Genomic DNA, 19,066 nt, shown 5'->3' with positions numbered 1-19,066 from the left:
ACGTCATGTACTCAGCCATCCCCAAGTTCCTCCTCAGTTCCTCCTTATATACTTCCTATACGCGATCATAATTAAATCATTTAATACATGTAAAATGCTTTGAGCAATGCTTGGCACGTAGTAGCTACTAAGTGTTGGTTGCTATCGTTATTATTATTTCATGTGCTAAAAGTGATGCTTTGTATGTCACATGCCCTGCAGAGATTCTAAAGTATGGTTTGCTTTAAACAAGTTCAATCCAGTGCTCCCAGCAGGGGGAAAGTCTAATATGCAAGGCATCTTCTATATATTATTTTCTTGTTTGTGACAGAACAGGCAAATCACCTTAGAAGTGATCAAAATTGTGTTTAAAAGATTTTGTGTGTGCGCCTCTAGATAAAAGCTACCAAGTGATTACTTGAAATGGTAAATGTTGAGAACAAATTTAAAACTTTTTGATAACTCCACCACAAAGATGCACTGATTAAAACAGCCCCTTCTCGTATTACATTACCTTCAGACTATAATAAACCACTTACAATATTGTTAAAGTATTTCACTATATATTTTATTTTTATAATAATGAATCTGATATGCTCTAATCTCCTTTGGTTTGCTATACATCATCCATACATCATTCATTCCATTCACTTAAAGCATCATCTTCATGTCCAGGTATTTCTGTTGGTGACTGGCCAAGACAGGATGAATCTTTATATCTCACTGAACTCAGCTCAGACGGTATCTCAGGTGTCGAGGCTTTTGCCCCCCAGAAATTTTTGACTGCCGCCCTGGAAGAAAAACATTTTTTAAATCTTTTATGAAATGAAAACTAAATAGATTTATATTTAGTTTTCTATATATAGAAGTGCCTCCTTAGTCATGATTTATTTTTACTGTGTGGTGTACCAGCTGCATTGTGATAGTAGATGAGCCCTCAGACGTATCGGGGGTGATACTCATGTAGGTATCAGAAATATTCTCATATAAATGAATTAGTACGTTACAATAACCAACTTTTAAAGTTGTGATAACTACAACTAGACAACACAAATATTAATTCAATAAACGTTTTTCTTTAGCAACTACTATGTAAAATTGTAAAAATTGCATTGAAAAGCTTTCTCATGGTTGGGGATCAAGTCATGAGATTAGGTAGCTTGAACTAGGAGAGTCTCAGGAGGGATGAAGAGAGTTGGACAGTTTCAAAACCCATGTGAGAAGCATCATGGACAGGGCCTTGGATTCAACAGACAGGGAGGGGCAGACAAGGAGGACATCAATCAAGGGTGATGGCTTAGTTTCAGTCCTTCACCTACCAGTTTATAATTATGAAGATCAGTACAAAGACCACGAATATACACATAATAACTCCCATGGTCAGAACCAAAACTAGGACTGCATCAATGTCTGGTCGGCTTAATCTTTTCATCTGCAATTCTAGAGAAAAAAACACTTGATGATTATTACTACTGGAAAATAAAAGAAAATGGATATCTAAATGGAAACTTTATATTTGAAAAACTCTAGAAAAATACAGAAAGAATTAGTGGAAGCAAAGTTATTAATGAACTTGCTCTGCGTGTTAGAAGTGTCCTTTTCAAACACACAGAAAAGTTGAAAGCATTTGACAATAAACATCCCACCACCTAGACACTACCATCAACATTTTAACTATCCCTCTATCCATACTCTTCTCAATCCATTGATTCATCTTATTTTTGATGCATTTCAAGATAATTTGCTGATGTCTACACACTTCCTACAAAATTCTTCAACAGACATATCATTAACTAGAGTTCAACATTCGTTTATATTTTTTCTTTTGAGGTAAAATTTATGAACACCAAATTGCACAATGATCTTAAATGTGCATTTATTTAGTTTTGGCAAATGCAAACAGACATATATAATTCAAACCCCTGAATATACACAGAATATTACTATACCCCAAAAGTTTCCTCGAGCCTCCCCAGTTAATCCCTGACCCAACCTCTAGGGACAACTACTGTCCTGATTTTCTTTCCCACCATAGATTAGTTCTGCCTGTTCTAGAACTTCATAGGAAGGGAAACATACATTAAGCATTCTTTTGTGTAAGGCTTTTTTACTCAGTGTAATGTTTTGGAGATTCAACCATATTGTTGAATGTATCAATAGTTTTTTTCTTTTTTATTACTGGGTACTATGCCTCAATTAGTTTATTCTATCTCCTACTGATGGACACCTATGCTGTTTCAGTTTGGGGTTATCATAAATAAACTGCTATGAACATTCTCACACCAGTCATTTTGTGAACATACATTTCCATTTCTCTTGGGTAAATACATATGAGTGGAACTGTTGGGTCATAGGGTAGAGGTATGCTTAGTTTTCCAAGAAACTGCAAGATCTTTTCCCAAACTGATTGTACTTGCTGTACTTGTTTTATAATTTTTTTTCTCCCAGATTTTGGCTTGCCTATTCATTTTTCTAATGATTCCTTTTCTTTCTTTTTTTTTTTTTTTTTCTTTGCGGTACGCGGGCCTCTCACTGTTGTGGCCTCTCCCGTCGCGGAGCACAGGCTCCGGGCGTGCAGGCTCAGCGGCCATGGCTCACGGGCCCAGCCGCTCCACGGCATGTGGGATCTTCCCAGACCGGGACACGAACCCGTGTCCCCTGCATCGGCAGGCGGAGTCTCAACCACTGTGCCACCAGGGAAGCCCTCTAATGATTCCTTTTAAAGAGCTGAAGTTTTAAACTTTCTAACGTAAGTTTCAGGTGTACAGCATTATAATTTGACATCTGTATCCACTACAAAGTGATCCCCACCACAAGTCTAGTTACCATCCATTACCATACAGTTGCACTCCCCCCCTTCATCCATTTCACCCACCCCTGAATTCCCTTCCCCTCTGGCAACCAGTAATCTGTTCTCTGTATCTATGAGTGTGTTTTTGTTTTATTTTGTTTGTTTTTTTAGATTCCACATATGAGTGAAATCTTCGTATTTGTCTTTCCCCAACTGACTTACTTCACTTAGGATTAATACCTTCAAGGTCCATCCACGCTGTTGCAAATGGCAGGATTTCATTCTTTTTTTATGGCTGAATAGTATTCTATGGTATGTATATATACCACATCTTTATTCATTCATCCACCAATGGACACTTAGGTGGTTTCTATATCTTGGCTATTGTAAATAATGCTGCAGTGAACATAGCGGTGCATCTATCTTTTTGAATTAGTGTTTTTATGTTCTTTGGATAAATACCCAGAAGTGAAATAGCTGTCTTATGGTAGTTCTATTCTTAATTTTTTGAGGAATCTCCATACTGATTTCCATAGTAGCTGCACCAACAATGCACAGGGGCTCCCTTTTCTCCACATCCTCTCCAACATTTGTTATTTCTTGCCCTTTTTGATAATAGCCATTCTAACAGGTGTAAGGTAATATCTCTTTGTGGTTTTGATTTGAAATTCCCTGATTAGTGATGTCAAGCATATTTTTATGTGCCTGTTGCCCATCTGTATGTCTTCTTTGGAAAAAATGTCTATTCAGATCTTCTGCCCAATTTTCAATCAGGTTGTTTGTTTTTTGTTGTTGTTGATTAGTGTGAGTTTTTATATATTTTGGCTATGAACCCCTCATCAGAGATATCATTACAAATGTCTTCTCCCATTCCATAAGTTGTCTTTTCGTTTTGATGATGGTTTCCTTTGCTGTGCAGAAGCTTTTTAGTTTGATGTAGTCCCATTTGTTTACTTTTGCTTTTGTTTCCCTTGTCTTTCAGTCAGATCTACAAAAATATCACTAAGACCTATATCAATAAGGTTACTGCCTATGTTTTTTCTAGGAATTTTATGGTTTTAGGTCTTACATTCAAGTCTTTAATCCATTCTGAGTTAATTTCTGTGTATGATGTAAGATAGTGACCTTCTTTCATTCTTTTGTATGTGGCTGTCCAGTTTTCTCAACACCATTTTTTGAAGATGAAGTTTTTAATTCTGATGAAGCCTAATTTAGCAATCTTTCCTTTATGGTGATTGTTTTTTGTCATGTCTAAAAAGAAACTTGCCTACTCCTGAATCATACAGATACTCTCTTATGTTTCCTTTTTTAAGCTTGATGGTTTTAGCTTTTACATTTAGGACTATAATACATCTCTAATTTTTGTATACATTGTAAAGTAGGAATTGAAGATCATTCTTCTTCATACGAATAGCCAAACACCACTTTTAAATCAGCATTCTCTCCCATATCTGTTCTTCCTGAAAATAATGCTATTATGGAGACATGACCAGTTTACCATATGCATTATAACACTGCTACATTGTAAACTGATAAAAATTCAATTTATATCAAGCATTACTTACTTAGTGAATTATGTAGCTTTCTTTTGGCTATTCCTGGCCCCTTAATCGTAGACTCATAAAAGATTCATGTGGGGAAGGGCCAGAAAGGTCATCTTATACAACTTTTATACAGATAAGCAAACCAACATCCAGGGAGACATAATGATTTGTGCAAGCTATGTTTTATGTATTTTAGTATTTTGGTAAGTACCACTCTAACAGAATTAGTCTCATATATGGGCAATCCCAACTGCTTATTCATCTGGATTTTCTTCCTGTTCTTTAAACACCATGCAGTATAATCTTCCATTTTCCTTGGTAATTCTAGAGCTATAAACTCAATTTAGTAATCTCGCTAAATAGTTCCAAGGATGGTAGACAATTTATATCATATTTATATTCCAACATTATTGGATTTTAAAAATCTTTTTATTTTTCATAATTTTAGATTTATAGAAGCAGTGGGATTTTTTTAAGCTCAAATTTAAAAAAACCTTTTAGGATTAAAACTTGAGAAGAAGAAATGCAAAATTTCTTTCCATTTATCTACTACCCTGCAATACTAGCCAAGAGAAGATGGAGAATGAGAGGTATAAAGATTTTGGTTCATTTCAATGGTAGTCTTCTTGCAAGGGTCCCTTAGATTACTTTTGTATCTAATAAAAAGATAGTCTGCATTTCTACTGAAATTTTCTGATGAAAAACAGGCTGAATTTCGATGCTCTCACTTTTTAGAAAAACTAAGTTTATGTTTATATTAGTTTCTCAGGGCCACCATAACAAAGTACCACTAACTAGGTGGCTTAAAAACAACAGAAATATATTGTCTCACAGTTCTGGAAGATAAATGTCTGAACATAAGGTGATGGTAAGGCCATGCTCTCTCCAATGGCTCTGGGGAAGGATCCTTCCTTTCTTCTTCCAGCTTCTGGTAGCCCCAGATGTTCCTTGGCTTGTGACAGCACAACTCCAATCTCCGTGTGTCTTCACATGGCTGTCTTCTCCCCGCGTGTCTTTGAGTCTTCACATACATTCTCCTGTCTCTCTGTGTGTCTGTGTCTAAATTTCCTTCTTCTTATAAGGACACTAGTCATATTGGATTAAAGGCCCACTCTCCTCTAGTGTGTATGATTTTGTCTTAACTGAATTAATTACATCTGCAACCACCCTATTTCCAGACACAGTCACATTCCTGAAGTTCTAGGAGTTTGGACTTGAAAGTATCTTTTCAGGGGGACATAATTCAATCAAAACCATGCCTAATTATGAAAGACAACTATTGTGGAAGTGAAAAACCTGTTATATGAGAGAATGGATGGGACATTTTCATTAATTAAACCATATTTACCCTGAAAATATTTCAATCATGCATTCGTTTCAAGCCAGTACCATATTGTGTGAACATTTATAGCCAAAATATTTGTTTGATGTCTAAAGAGCCAAAAGGGTCTGTCACAGCGGTATGCCCAATTGTCCTTTTTAAAAGAAACTAATAAATACCAAAGTTTTCTGAAAACATTTTGTCATTTAACCAGTGCATGTGCTGAGATGGCAGAGCTACCTCACCAGCCTTGGACAGCTACAAAAGAGAAAAATCAACTTTGTCTCACTTGCTGACACTGGGGTCTGTGCTCCAGCCCTTAGCTTACACATGTTGCCTTCTAACATAGGAAGAGCTAACCACTACTAAGCTGTCCTAACAGAGACCAAGCTGTGGGGAATATAACTGAGAATGGCCTTTGAATCCTTTAATATCCTGAACTATGACTCACTGAGATACATTTTAGTTGATGATGTTTGGTCCTTTTTTGCCTTTTATAGCACTTTATTGAAATTATCCTTTTAATAACACCTGTTATCCCAACATAGGAGTAAGGTTATTAGCTTTCACCATAAAGATCGTTTTTTAAGGACACTGAACAACACATCAAAGAAAGTTATAGTTTATTTTTTAAAATCACCCCCAAAACACCTTATCTTGTTTCCAGTTCAATAAAGGGTGTTATGTTTCATGGTATCTCTAGACTGCAGCTTGAGTTCTTTACTTGGGATTGAGAAATAGCTTCAAGAAATCCATGAACTCTCTTAAAATTATGGGTAACTTTTGGCATGTTAGTATATGTGGGTATTTTTCTGGGAAAAGCCTCCCGAGCCTTGATTGGATTCTCAAAAGAACTTGTGACCAAACCCCTCACACACCCAAAAACACAGATGACAACAATAAAAATGGTTAAGAGCAACTCAACAAAAGGAAATAATTATTTGGATATAGAAGACATCATAGTTTAAATTGAAAAGACATGCACATGGATCCTTTATGCAAGGGAAGCACAGTTTCTAACATGTAAAATTATGTTCGGGTCAAGATTTGCCTTTTGTGACATATATTGAGGACTGTATTGTTTCATAAAAAAATGTCTTCAAATGAATAATTTTTTAAAAGATGTGCTTTGACATAACGTTTCTTAATTTTATTTATTTTACTGTATCAAAACTTTTGTTAAGCATCCATTAGAATTCTGTGTATCCATTTTCACCTCTGTGATAGAAGTAAAAGTAAGAATATAATTCAAGTTAAAGGACTGTTCTTTGGAGATACTTCAGGAATACACCAGTTTCCCAAAGTGAGGTACATCTGACTCTCTTTGTGGAAAAAAATAAGAATTAAGTATTACCTTGTAGAAAAGTCTAAATGGTATAAAACTAGTGGTTCCCAAAATGTGATCTCTGGACCAACAGCACCTAGGAACTTGTTTGAAATGGAAATTCTTGTGCCAGCTCCACTAAAGAACTACAGAATCAGAAATTATAGGGGTTGGGCTAATGATCTGTGTTTCAATAAGACCTCCAGGTGATTTTGATGTGCTTTGAAGTTTGAGATATAAGCAAACCAAAACATTGCTGGGTACTTACCAGTTGTTGTATAGATTGTGAACTTAATAGATGCTACTATTTCATTATTATCCAACGTTTCACACTCAAAAGCCTTGGGATGAGTATCCCTGTGAACCTCCAGGATTGCTGAATCATTTGCAAGTATAATGGCTTGCTATTTTAAAGGAAAAAAAAAGGTATCAACATTCTTCATGAAAACTTAAGATCAGGAAACAATTTATTTCTTGTAACAAAATAAGAGTCACTTTCTCTCATTCTAGTACAGTAATTAATTATGCACATGTATTTTAAAGTCAGATAATCCAGATAACAAGTACCAACTTCCTGCCTGTGTGAAGCAGGGCAAGTTACTCTCTGCATCTCAGCTGCAGCTGGTCCTCCATATCCTTGGGTTCCATGTCAGTGGACTCAACCAGCCGGAGATTAAAAATATTCAGAAAAAAAATTCCAGAAAGTTCCAAAAAGCAAAACTTGAATTGGTTGCACAGTAGTATTTACTTGGCATTTACATTTTATTTACAACTATTTATATAGCATTTACACTGTATTATAAATAATCTAGAGATGACTTAAAGTATATGGGAGGATGTACTTATGTTATATGCAAATACTACGCCATTTTACATATGGAACTTGGGCATCCCCAGTTTTGGTATCTGAAGGGGTCCTGGAATCAATCCCCTGAGCATACTGTATTTATCTGTAAACGGGTATAATGACAGGAATTACCTCATAGATTTTTATGTGAGTAAAAGAAACTCTAGCACTTTGTGTATGTCTGGCACTGAATAAGTCCTCTATTAATGTTAGCTACTGTTATCAGTACTGTTTGTATTATATATACAAATGAAACTATTGCTTCCAAAATAGAACACTTTACATAAAATAGGTGTTTTTAAGTTCTGATAGTAGCTGGCCCTAAGGCATATGTAAAGTCTTAGCCTCCCTAAGCAATGAAAAAATTTAAATCCCAATAATAAAAAAGTTGTATGATTTTAACTTCATTTTTGCAAACTGCTTTTAAAGAGAAAGTTTTCTGAGAGTCATCAAGCACTGGGAAACAAATTTTATCACTCACTAGAAAGCATCAAATTACATACATTCATTACTCACTTGGTCTGGCCTTAGAAGTCTCCAAATATATTTGAAACGGTTTACAGGAGATGTATGAACACATGCTAGCCTAACACTTTCAAGACTTTCTGAAATTGGTTTACCCCCTGAAAAAAAGAAAAATTAAATACGTATGTACCAATGGGCACTGTAAACTGCTTTATACACAATACTACTTTTAAAAGTCACTTCCAACTTTAAAACCAATTACATGCTGGAAGTTAGCAAATGTATTACTGAAAGTTTGACTGTAGAGGAGCAGAGAGGCATCAAAGATTAAGTCGCCAAAAGAGGCAGGTAGAAAACACCATACCTGTCTGTTCCTTCAGCAGAATAAATCGTGAAGAAGAGATAGCAAGGGCAAACTACTTAGTGATCTATTAAACTTTGAGATCTACTAGTGGCTTCCAATTTACTGGTTAGGGTCAGAACCCCCCTCCCGCCCCATACACTCCGCCCCTTCCATGTTTAAAGATAATGGAATCTGACTAGTGAGGTGGTATAGAGTGGCTCTCCAAGTTCCCAAGGTAGGGTTTACCAATCTACTGATAAGCTGTCACGACCAAAGTGTCAAAAGCATTTCACTGGAGGACAGCCTCAACCACAGACCCTGAGTGCAATACGGTTCCAGTGTACTAGAGAGAATATATGTTAAATTTTACACATCACTGAAAAAATGTGAAGCAAAAGTATAAAGAGTTGTAACTGTCTAGAGAAGCGGAAGCTTTTCTTATGAATTCCTTTCAGTGTATCATTTGATCACCTCCTTCCACTCACGGCAACCTGAGGTTAAGGATATCTCCCCAGAGTAAATGCTTCCTCAGTCTCCCTCCAATACATAGGCCAACTCACAGCCACAATCTACTGGTCCACGACATTCTTCCACCCGTAGGATACATTTGGATTCACTCCCAGGGCATCCATTTGTTAATATAACTTCTCTTATACCAACACCTTTGGTAAAAGAAATCAGCAAATGTTAAAAATAATAATAATAATTCCAGAGTTCCTTTACTTTTGCACCTAGGTCTTTTTGAGACTTTTCTCCTAATTTCAGAAATTAAATTCCTAAATTCAGGGTAATAACATTTAGATATTTTTAGGTCCCTCATTTTGAATTATTTCATAAAACAGCATTTTCCAAAGTGAGTTACATGAAACACTATTTCCTCTGGTTGTTACCATAAGAAAAAGGATTCCATGATTATATACATTTGGAAATTATACATTACATTAAAATGAAAGGAACCTCTTTCCTCAGAATTTTAGGGGAACTTTTAATATGCTATTAATGTGCTTTTATGTGGAAACTTTCATTGATCTAAGATGTAAAATTTTTACATTTTAACATCTTTGAAATCAGAATGCATCTTAGAATTGACAGCGTGTCAAGAATGGCAGCATTTTTCCTTTTTTAGAGATGCATAAAATGTGATTATCACAGCCAAGGAAGTCTTAGATTTGATGAAATACAGTAGTACACAGGATCTTCTAAATTTATTTGACCATGTAACTTTTTTGTTGGGGGGTGGGGTGGGTTGAGCTTGCAGAGGAAATTACAAAAATTACATTTTAACATAAATGATGCTTTTTAATATCTAAATTGGTAAAAATCCCTGTATTAAATACATCAGGATAGACTATTAATGACCAAATCTCCATTTCCAAAAAGATACTCTCATTAGAATTGCAATACATTTCAGACCAAGAAATCACGTCTTTACTGACTGATCTCAGATCTCCACTGAGTTTGCCCTACCATCACCAAAATTGAAGGAAATGATAAAAGCTGGTTCAGTGACGTGCTGAACATGTCCTGTGATAAATGACCTGTGATTAAGACTCTGTTGTCACAGGCTAAGGAATAGCCCATCTTGATATCCTTTCTACCAGATTCCCTCTTTCAGTCCCTGTAAGATGTTAATCATAAAACCCATTCTTAAGGCAAGGGAAAGTTGAAGTCTAGAGATGGCTTATAACAGCACTCCTCAAACTTCAGAGTGATTGCAAAACACCTGGAGACATACTAACATGTGAATTCTGATTCAGTAAGTAGGTCTGCAGTAGGTCCTAAGGTTCTGCATTTCTAACAAGCTCTCAGTCGATGCTGATATAGCAAGTCTGTGGACCAAACTTTGAGACACAAAGGAGAGTACTCCATATAAGATAAAGAGAAGGAAGGTTGGAGGGGGAAAGGTCTCTTGATTAAAAGAGATGCTTAAGAATGGCTGCAGAATGGCTCCCCTTGAATTTATGAATGGCACTTCTCTAGAGGCATAGCCTTATTCTGAAATGCATATTTTCCAAGCAGGTATTTTATGCATTTATTTAGCCAGATACAGTTTATCGCAATGATGTGTGCAGATGTGAGATTTTCTGTAAGTCCATACTTAAAAATCTGCCTGTGTATTCCAAGAAAAGAAAACTTTTTGACTGCTAAAATATTGTTTTGGGGTTCAACAGAATTTTCACTAAAGCATTTTTTCCTTTAAATAGTTGTTATAAATTGAAAAGATTTCTTAATACTTAAAATTATAGATGTGAAATATTGCCTTTTATGGTTTATTTTCTTTTTAGAACTTATCACCATCTGACATATTACATGTTTTACATATTATTGGGTGGGCCAAAAGGCTCATTCAATTTTTTCCGTAAGATGGTTCTAGTAGCACTTAGTTGTCTTTACCTTCATTCGAAACAATTTTGTTAGATAGTATGTGACAGCTATCATATCAGCGTGCATTTAAAAAAAGACTTATCAAAATTGGTGAATTTTTGTGTAGCCATTTTAATATTGAAGATGGAAGAAAAAAAGCAACATTTTTGGGCATATAATGCTTTATTATTTCAAGAAAGGTAAAAATGCAACCGAAACGCACAAAAAGATTTGTGCAGTGTATGGAGATGGTACTGTGATGGACTGAACATGTCAAAAGTGGTTTGTGAAGTTTTGTGCTGGAGATTTCTCACTGGACGATGCTCCACAGTTAGGTAGACCAGTTGAAGTTGACAGCAATCAAATCGAAACAGTAATTGAGAACAATCAATGTCATACCATGCAGGAGATAGCCGACATACTCAAAAATATCCAAATCAAGTGTTGAAAATCATTGACACCAGCTTGGTTATGTGAATCGCTTTGATGTTTGGGTTCCAGGTAAGTTAAGCAAAAAAAACCTTCTTGACCATATTTCTGCATGCGATTCTCTACTGAAAAGTAATGAAAACATTCGTTTAATGAAAACGTTCCATTTTTAAAACAAATTGTGACAGGCAATGAAAAGTGGACGTTGTAACCATGTGGAACGGAAGAGATTATGGGGCAAGCGAAATGAACCACCACCAACCACACCAAAGGCTGGTCTTCATCCAAAGAAGGTGATGTTGTGTATACGGTGGGATTGGAAGGGAGTCCTCTATTATGAGCTCCTTCGGGAAAACGAAACGATTAATTCCAACAAGTACTGCTCCCAATTAGACCATCTGAAAGCAGCAATCGACGAAGTGTCCAGAATGAGTCAACAGAAAACGCATAATCTTCCAGCAGGATAATACAAGACTGTGAGTTTCTTTGATGACCAGGCGAAAACTGTTACAGCTTGGCTGGGAAGTTCTGATTCATCCATCATATTCACCAGACGTTGCACCTTCAGATTTCCATTTATTTCGGTCTTTACAAAATTCTCTTAATGGAAAAAATTTCAATTCCCTGGAAGACTGTGAAAGGCACCTGGAACAGTTCTTTGCTCAAAAAGATAAAAAGTTTTGGGAAGATGGAATTATGAAGTTGCCTGAAAAATGGCAGAAGGTATTGGAGCAAAAGGGTGAATATGTTGTTCAATAAAGTTCGTGGTGAAAATGAAAAATGTGCCTTTTATTTTTACTTAAAAAACTGAAGGCACTTTTAATCTCTTTGCCCCTACCAAAAAATATGTTCTTTGAAGGCAGAGAATTTCCACTTCTTTGTTCACTGCTTTATTCCTAGCACCTATAACAATACCTGACAGAGTAGGCAAGAATAAAAAAACAGAAAACAAAAAAATTGCTGAATAAACAAATATATAATTTCTGAAGCACATCTTTTTTTAAAAAAATTTATTTACTTATTTTATTTTTGGCTGCTTTGGGTCTTTGTTACTGCACGTGGGCCCTCTCCAGTTGTGCTGAGCGGGGGCCTCTCCCATTGCGGAGCACGGGCTCCAGGCACACAGGCTTCAGTAATTGTGGCACGTGGGCTCAGCAGTTCTGGCACACGGGCTTAGTTGCTCCGCGGCACGTGGGATCCTCCCGGACCAGGGCTCGAACTTATGTCCCCTGCATTGGCAGGCAGATTCTTAACCACTGCGCCACCAGGGAAGTCCCTGAAGCACATCTTTAAATAATAGAGTAGGACAGTATCAATTACTAGAATTGTCATAAAAATAATTCTCTACCTGTGAAAATTTCTCAAGTAAGCAGCCAGAAGATGTAATTTGCAAATGAATAAACACAGATTTATTACACAGAATTCCTCTAATTTTCTGACTCTGACACACTAAGAAGTTAAAGTAAAAAACAGGTTTCAAACCATCTCAAGAGACAGAAAGTACAATAATGGTTGCAAGGGGCTGGGGGGAGTGGGGAATTACTGTTGAATTGGTGCGGAGGTTTCAGTTTGGGATGATGAAAAAGTTCTGGGGTGGATCGTGGTAATGACTGCATGACAATGTGAATGTGCTTAATTTCACTAAATTGCACCTTCAAAAAACTGTTAAAGTAGTAAATTTTTTGTTAAGTCTATTTTAACATCATTTAAAAAATGCTATCTCAAAAACAATTCAGGCACAATTTTTGACCAAAAAATAAAAAACGTACATATTGTTCTGATCCATACCTGCATGGACTTTGTCTTCTTATCCTCTGGTTTTTGTCCTTCCCTCCTGTCACTGTCTTTTTTCCAAGGCAGATTCTATTTAGAATAAACTTAATTTCATTGTGAATTATCTACTGTCTTCTTAGCACACTAGTCTATAGTGGTTCTCAAAAGACGGTCTTTTAAAAAGCAGCATCAGCTTCATTTATGAACTTGTTTAGAAATACAAATTCGTAGACCCCTTCAAAGGCCTAGTGAGTTAGAAATTTTGAAGTAGGCCTAGCAATCCATGTTTTAACAAGCCCTGCAGGCACCTAGAGTGAACACTTAAGTTTGAGAAACACTGGTCTATTACGGCATGTGTAGTCTTAATCCCACTCCCACGTAAGAGATTTTTATGTCCAATTTCTATTCAAGGAATGATCAAAATAAGTCATAGTTTTTGAATATTATTTTCCCCACAAAGTCAATACCTCTTTTCTCTAAAACATGACATATAAATTGGGAAAATGTATCATTTAGAATACACTATTACAAATAAAGTAAATTTCTTGATAGATTTGCCAGCACAGTATGTGGAAGACATCTGTGAGATGCATCAGAAGATCTTTCATCTTCTGAACATCTGTGAGATAAAGTTTTACTTTGGTGAAAGCAGTTTATGTGCCCCTCCCCCCAAAATATATACATATAGGGAGTTGGCTTAAAGTAAGACTTACAGGTTATGAACTGAAAATATCCTACCTTGTAAAGCAATCAGTTTGAGTTTTGTGTGTAAATCATAGATATTAGAAATAGAAATCAGTGAGAGATGAATGAGAGTACACATTGTTTTTACCCCCCCCCCCCCGCCCCAATACAATGTTATTTATCTGCTCTATGCTACTTACCGCATGTAACGGTGCACATCCCAAATTCTACTTCTTTGACTATTGTCCTATTTGAAACTAAACATAAATGCAAAAATACATTATTTAATCATAGGAAAACTTTTCTAAGTGAAGAACTCTTACTTGGGGATGGAGGATACAAGCACTTACCATATGGGAGGCAGACATTTTTAAAGTTTTATTAAATCAGAAAAGCAATGCCATTCCTAGTACATCTTCTATTACTGTTTAAATCAAAAGAAAACTAAACCTTTGAAGAATTAAATTAGGAAATAACTTACAAAGATTTATGTTTAAACCTTGTACATAATTTTAAAATAATGTTTTTCATCAGTGTAATAATACATGGTGAGTTAAAGTTATATAGGAGGTCAGAAAAACACAAAAAAGCCTGCCAATTATAGGGCCCAATTTTTTCTATTCTCCGTTTTCCAAAAAAATTTGAGTGTGTTATTTCTACCCAAAAGAAGTAGTTATGCAAAGTGTTCATTAAAATTATGTTATAGATTGGTTCTACTCATTCTCAGGTTAAGATGGTAAATTATTCCTAAGAATTTATTTCGACACTTTATTTAGCAGGATAATCTAGGAATATATAAGTATTCGAGTAGCTAAATATTGTTGGTTTTAAATCTCAAGTTTCTCTTTTTCTAATTGTTCTGAAATCTGACATGAATTCCACTAGCTGTAGCATATAATCAATTCTTCATAACTCAGATTAGGACTAAAAGCTCAATAAAAATAAATATTAAATGAGGTGCTAGAAGGTAATTTTTAAAAGGCATTATGTCCTGAGGCAACAATATTACATGGGACTATGCATCAAAATTGGAGTCCAAATTGCTACTCTACCACTAATTAGCTTTTCTGAGTTTGGGCAAATTCCTTCAACTGTGTCAGGCCTATTTAACCCCTCTGCAAAATTTGGAAAGGAGAACCTATCTGATTATCATAAGAATTAAACATGATAAAGTACATGCAAACATTCTGTAACTTGTTTAGCCCTACCAGCATTCTTAAGATAGCAAAACCTCATTCACACTTCATTCATTTTGTACTTATTAATTTCATCTAATTCTAAGATTTTTTCCTATTTTGATTATTGTAATTTTTCATAAACACTTCTATACTTATAAGCACCAAATACAGTGCCTTGAATATACAGCAAGCAAATATACACTTGATGTATATATAAGTAAATCAATATTGACTTTGTGAAATAATTTGGACTACGACTCTGATCAATTATGAATTGACATTTTTGCTTGAAATGCTTGGATACCTTCTGCTGGTACATTATGAAACACAAATTTGAATCTAAGGCATTATAACTCCATCACCTGGGTTTAGCCTAAGCTCTAGCATTTACAGATAGAACTATCCCTTGACCAGTTTAAAGTGTTAATTACTTTTAAAACTAGAGGGAAGCAATAGCTACTACGCTTTAGAACATGTTCTTTTCTACCCTAGTCCTCTTTTTCATATTTCCAAAGTCAAGGACTTCTCCAAGCTCTCTGAAATGTAATGTTATCAAGGCAGTACAAACCTCAATTCCACCATTAACATCAGATAGTCAATTTCTTTATGTTGCTGAGGGTCACTATCCATCATCAGGAAATAAAAGAATGGCTGATAAATACAGCACCTACTTTGTACTTATAGGAGACATAAGACTGCCGAGGATATTTAAAAGAATCTCAGATGGGTCAATTTATGGAGGGAAGAGAAGTATTCTCCTTTAGATGGCTGAAAACCTGCAACTGACCTTTTACCTACAAGCACGTGAGCTACTAATCAATATAACATGTACCACAGCTTGTCAAGTTTTATTGCTTAGTGAGCCAGGAGAATAAGGCAAATTTACGTATCAAACACAAGCTCAGTCTTCGTTGGTTAACATGTATTATATCATCTAACAAAGCCTCTAGTTGGATCCCCTTATTGGTGTTTTCTACTGCCACCGTTCCTTTGTGACTGAAAGTTGAACTTACAAATAAAACACTATCACACTGCAGAGGTGCTCAAAGGTGGAGGCTGCATGAAGCTGACACGGGGCTTCCGGGGAATTTTGTCAGCATCTTGTTTTATCTAGATGTGTCACCGTGAGGGGAACTGGGAACTCCCTTGAGTTCTAACCCAAAGTGCAAATGTGAAAAAAGGAGTAAGACCTCAGGCACTTTGGAACTTCAAGAAAAAAAACAAAAAGTCTGCAATGGAAAGGAAAAAACATAACTGCAAGGGGAGTCAAAATCGGTCCCCGTGGTGGGAAGCTACTCTCTGATGCTTAAAAAAATAATCACCTATTCCCTTGTCCAGAGCAATATTTTGCAGTATTTCTGTAGCAATTTCTATACATGTGCTCGTTTATCTTGCTCTGGTCTTGGAGAATTAGCACATCTTTTTTTTAAGGCCATGAGGTGCGCGATAATGTATAAATTCGGGGTTGTTTTTGAGAAAGAGCTCTACAGATGTTAACTTGGATAATTCTCATCGTCCTCAAAGAGCAGGGAAGGCTTGACCCTCAAAGGGTGCCTGCGGGTCCCCGCCAAGGAGCCTCCCACACTTACCATCCTCCTTGGCCTCAGCCGGGGGCTCGTTCTCGGCCTCGCTGTCGTTTTCAGCCTCCTCCTCGGCCTCGTTCTCGCCTTCGCCCTCGCCCTCGCCCTCACCCTCGCCCTCGTTGGCCAAGCTGGGATCCTGGACCGCGGTGACGTTGATCCCGAACGTTGACTGGAGGCCCGCCAGGAGCAGCCAGCCGACTGTCAGCAGCAGACCGTCTGAGCAGCCTGCGCCCCCGGGGCCCATGGTTCTCGGCCCGGACGGCCGCCCAAGGTGCAGTCACAGCCGCCCGCTCCCAATGAGAGGTGCTGCGAAGAGAGGAGAAGCCCGACTCCGAACGCCCACACCGTGCCCCGGCAACCACTGAGGCGTCACGGAACGTCACCATCGCGCTGGGCCCACTGAACGCCCGTAGGCCTGACCGCAGGGGTCCCGCGGGCCACTTCCGCCGGCGCTCGGGTCCACCCCGCCCCTTCCGGCATTCTAGGCCAACCCGGCACGCTGGGCAGGTCCATGCCTTCGCACTTCCTCATTAGGCGAGCTGCCAGCCATCTGCTGGGGGTGGCCGGTTTCCCTCACCCTGCTTTGTGCTAAAAGATGCTCGTCCTTCCTGCATTTACGCCTCAACAAACCAGACTCCCTAGAGCCCAAGCACTCTCTATATGACTTGGCTTCAAATTACTTATGCACAATAGCCAACTCGGCGTGTATCAAGAATGATTCACCATGGCCTTGTTAAGTAGGTTGCCCCAAACTTGATCCGTATCTGCAGGTGAGGCTTGATTTGTAGAGTATATAGGGGGTGCACTTTCTCTCTTTGATCTGAACACTATTGCTGTTGCAGCTCAGGCATGTACTCACGTTTTAAGAATTTGTGCAGTGCCATCAGCTCCGTGTGGGGCTTCGTTGCAAGGTGGGGGTAAAGGAAAGGAGAGGGGAAGATGCAACTACTGTCAAACTAGTTCTTCTCCTTTCTCTATTTGGATAGCTGATGTTTTGGGAACCAAATGTCGGACTTAACCTTTGTCTCTTGTGAATGTCTATCTTCGTGCTTTTGGCCTACTTTTTAAGGTCTCATTGAGATTCTTCTGAAATCTGATTCTGTTGCCTTAATATATTAGATATTTCTCCCAAGTTTGATTTGGAAAAAGTTTCCTTCAGATCACTAACAAAATGTTTAAAAGGGCAACAGGCCAAGAATAGAGCACTAAGAAGTCAGTCTCTAACAATGATCCAGTAATCCACACATTGATTTAACCCAAGAATCAATTCTTTTACTAAAAAAGAGTTCTGTCTTTTACTAAGGTTGAATCAGACTGGAAGCTAGAATACCTTGGCATTCCCCCTTGAATCAGTAGAAAATATTAGAGGTAAGTGTAACTCCCCACTGCCCTCTTGATGGTACTTAGTAGTATCACTGTGTCCAATTTTGTCACAGAAAGAAATGAAATTCAGTTAGGTTCCTTCAGTTAATGGTGTTAATTTCAAGAGGTCAGCTCTAATTAATTAAAATTTCTTGAAGAATAGACTCATAGGCTTTTTGAGTCAAAGAAAGCTTAGAAATAATCTAACACTCCAAGTTCCTTATTTTTAGGTGAAGAGATTAAGAACTGGAGAGACAGGGGGTGGGGGGGGGTGATGAATTGTGCGATTGGGATTGACACGTATACACTGATGTGTATAAAATTGATGATGAATAAGAACCTGCTGTATAAAAAAATAAAAAGAACTGGAGAGATTAAATGACTCACCCAAGATCATCCAGAAAATTATCTGTAGTGCAGGGCCTCACAACCACATTTCCTGAATGCTCTTTCAATGCTTAGTGTTTCATATAATTTAAAATTAACAATGAAGAAGCAGTCAGTGGGTAGTCAAGAGTTCAAGGACTGAAAACAAATTAGGGTTAAAATTTTTTTATCTTGTTATTCCACATTTGGTTTGATCTAATAGCTATAATGTGGTATTAAGAAAATATTGATGAATAGATGGTTCGATGGATTTCTGTCTCGGGTTTGAAACAAAGCTCATTTGGCTATGTTTCTATATAATATTATCCCCTACCTTGAGGTTTAATGTCTAAATTCATATGACACATGGGCTGAAGAGTAATCTACTACAGAGTGAACTTCAGGCATAAACTGGCTTTTTTTTTTTTTAACATCTTTATTGGAGTATAATTGCTTTACAATGGTGTGTTAGTTTCTGCTTTATAACAAAGTGAATCAGTTATACATATGTTCCCATATCTCTTCCCTCTTGCATCTCCCTCCGTCCCACCCTCCCTATCCCACCCCTCCAGGCGGTCACAAAGCACCGAACTGATACCCCTGTGCTATGCGGCTGCTTCCTACTAGCTATCTACCTTACGATAAACTGGCTTTTGGAACATATGTACAACCAGCCTCAGCAGACTAACAGCAAAGCAAGTAACTGAGAAACC

The 19,066-nt window shown here is 37.3% G+C and overlaps 1 protein-coding gene across 3 annotated transcripts; it reads right to left on the bottom strand.

The window, feature by feature from the left end:
* Positions 1–525: 525 nt before the first annotated feature.
* SPACA1 (sperm acrosome associated 1) lies at positions 526–16,930 on the bottom strand. Of its 3 annotated transcripts, XM_029224304.1 has the most exons (8): positions 16,740–16,869; positions 16,632–16,709; positions 14,065–14,121; positions 9,175–9,276; positions 8,323–8,429; positions 7,228–7,363; positions 1,299–1,419; positions 539–770 (listed from the first exon to the last, which is right to left on the bottom strand). In XM_029224304.1, the coding sequence occupies exons 1-8, from the start codon at positions 16,867–16,869 to the stop codon at positions 614–616; spliced, it is 888 nt and encodes a 295-aa protein (XP_029080137.1). In that variant the 3' UTR covers positions 539–613. The 3 variants fall into 3 exon arrangements, with proteins under 3 accessions (XP_029080138.1, XP_029080137.1, XP_029080136.1); XM_029224303.1 differs by having other exon boundaries at positions 614–770; positions 16,632–16,869; XM_029224305.1 differs by lacking the exon at positions 14,065–14,121 and having other exon boundaries at positions 526–770; positions 16,626–16,930.
* Positions 16,931–19,066: the final 2,136 nt, after the last annotated feature.

Source organism: Monodon monoceros, unplaced genomic scaffold (assembly GCF_005190385.1).
Source record: "Monodon monoceros isolate NGI ecotype Baffin Bay Population unplaced genomic scaffold, NGI_Narwhal_1 Super_Scaffold_15, whole genome shotgun sequence".
Taxonomy (NCBI): Eukaryota; Metazoa; Chordata; class Mammalia; order Artiodactyla; family Monodontidae; genus Monodon; species Monodon monoceros.
The sequence above is the reverse complement of the archived record's forward strand: the minus strand, read 5'-3'. Positions and strand labels throughout refer to the sequence as shown.

Bases quoted from the DNA above. Each gene is read 5' to 3' on its own strand.
- SPACA1 (XM_029224303.1), bottom strand. From the start codon at position 16,869: ATGGGCCCCGGGGGCGCAGGCTGCTCAGACGGTCTGCTGCTGACAGTC. The intron at 9,277-14,064 runs GTAAGTAGCATA...CTTTTACCAAAG, and splicing joins GATGTGCACCGTTACATGCG to GTGTTGGTATAAGAGAAGTT. The intron at 7,364-8,322 runs GTGAGTAATGAA...CCTTTAAAATAG, and splicing joins GACTTCTAAGGCCAGACCAA to CAAGCCATTATACTTGCAAA.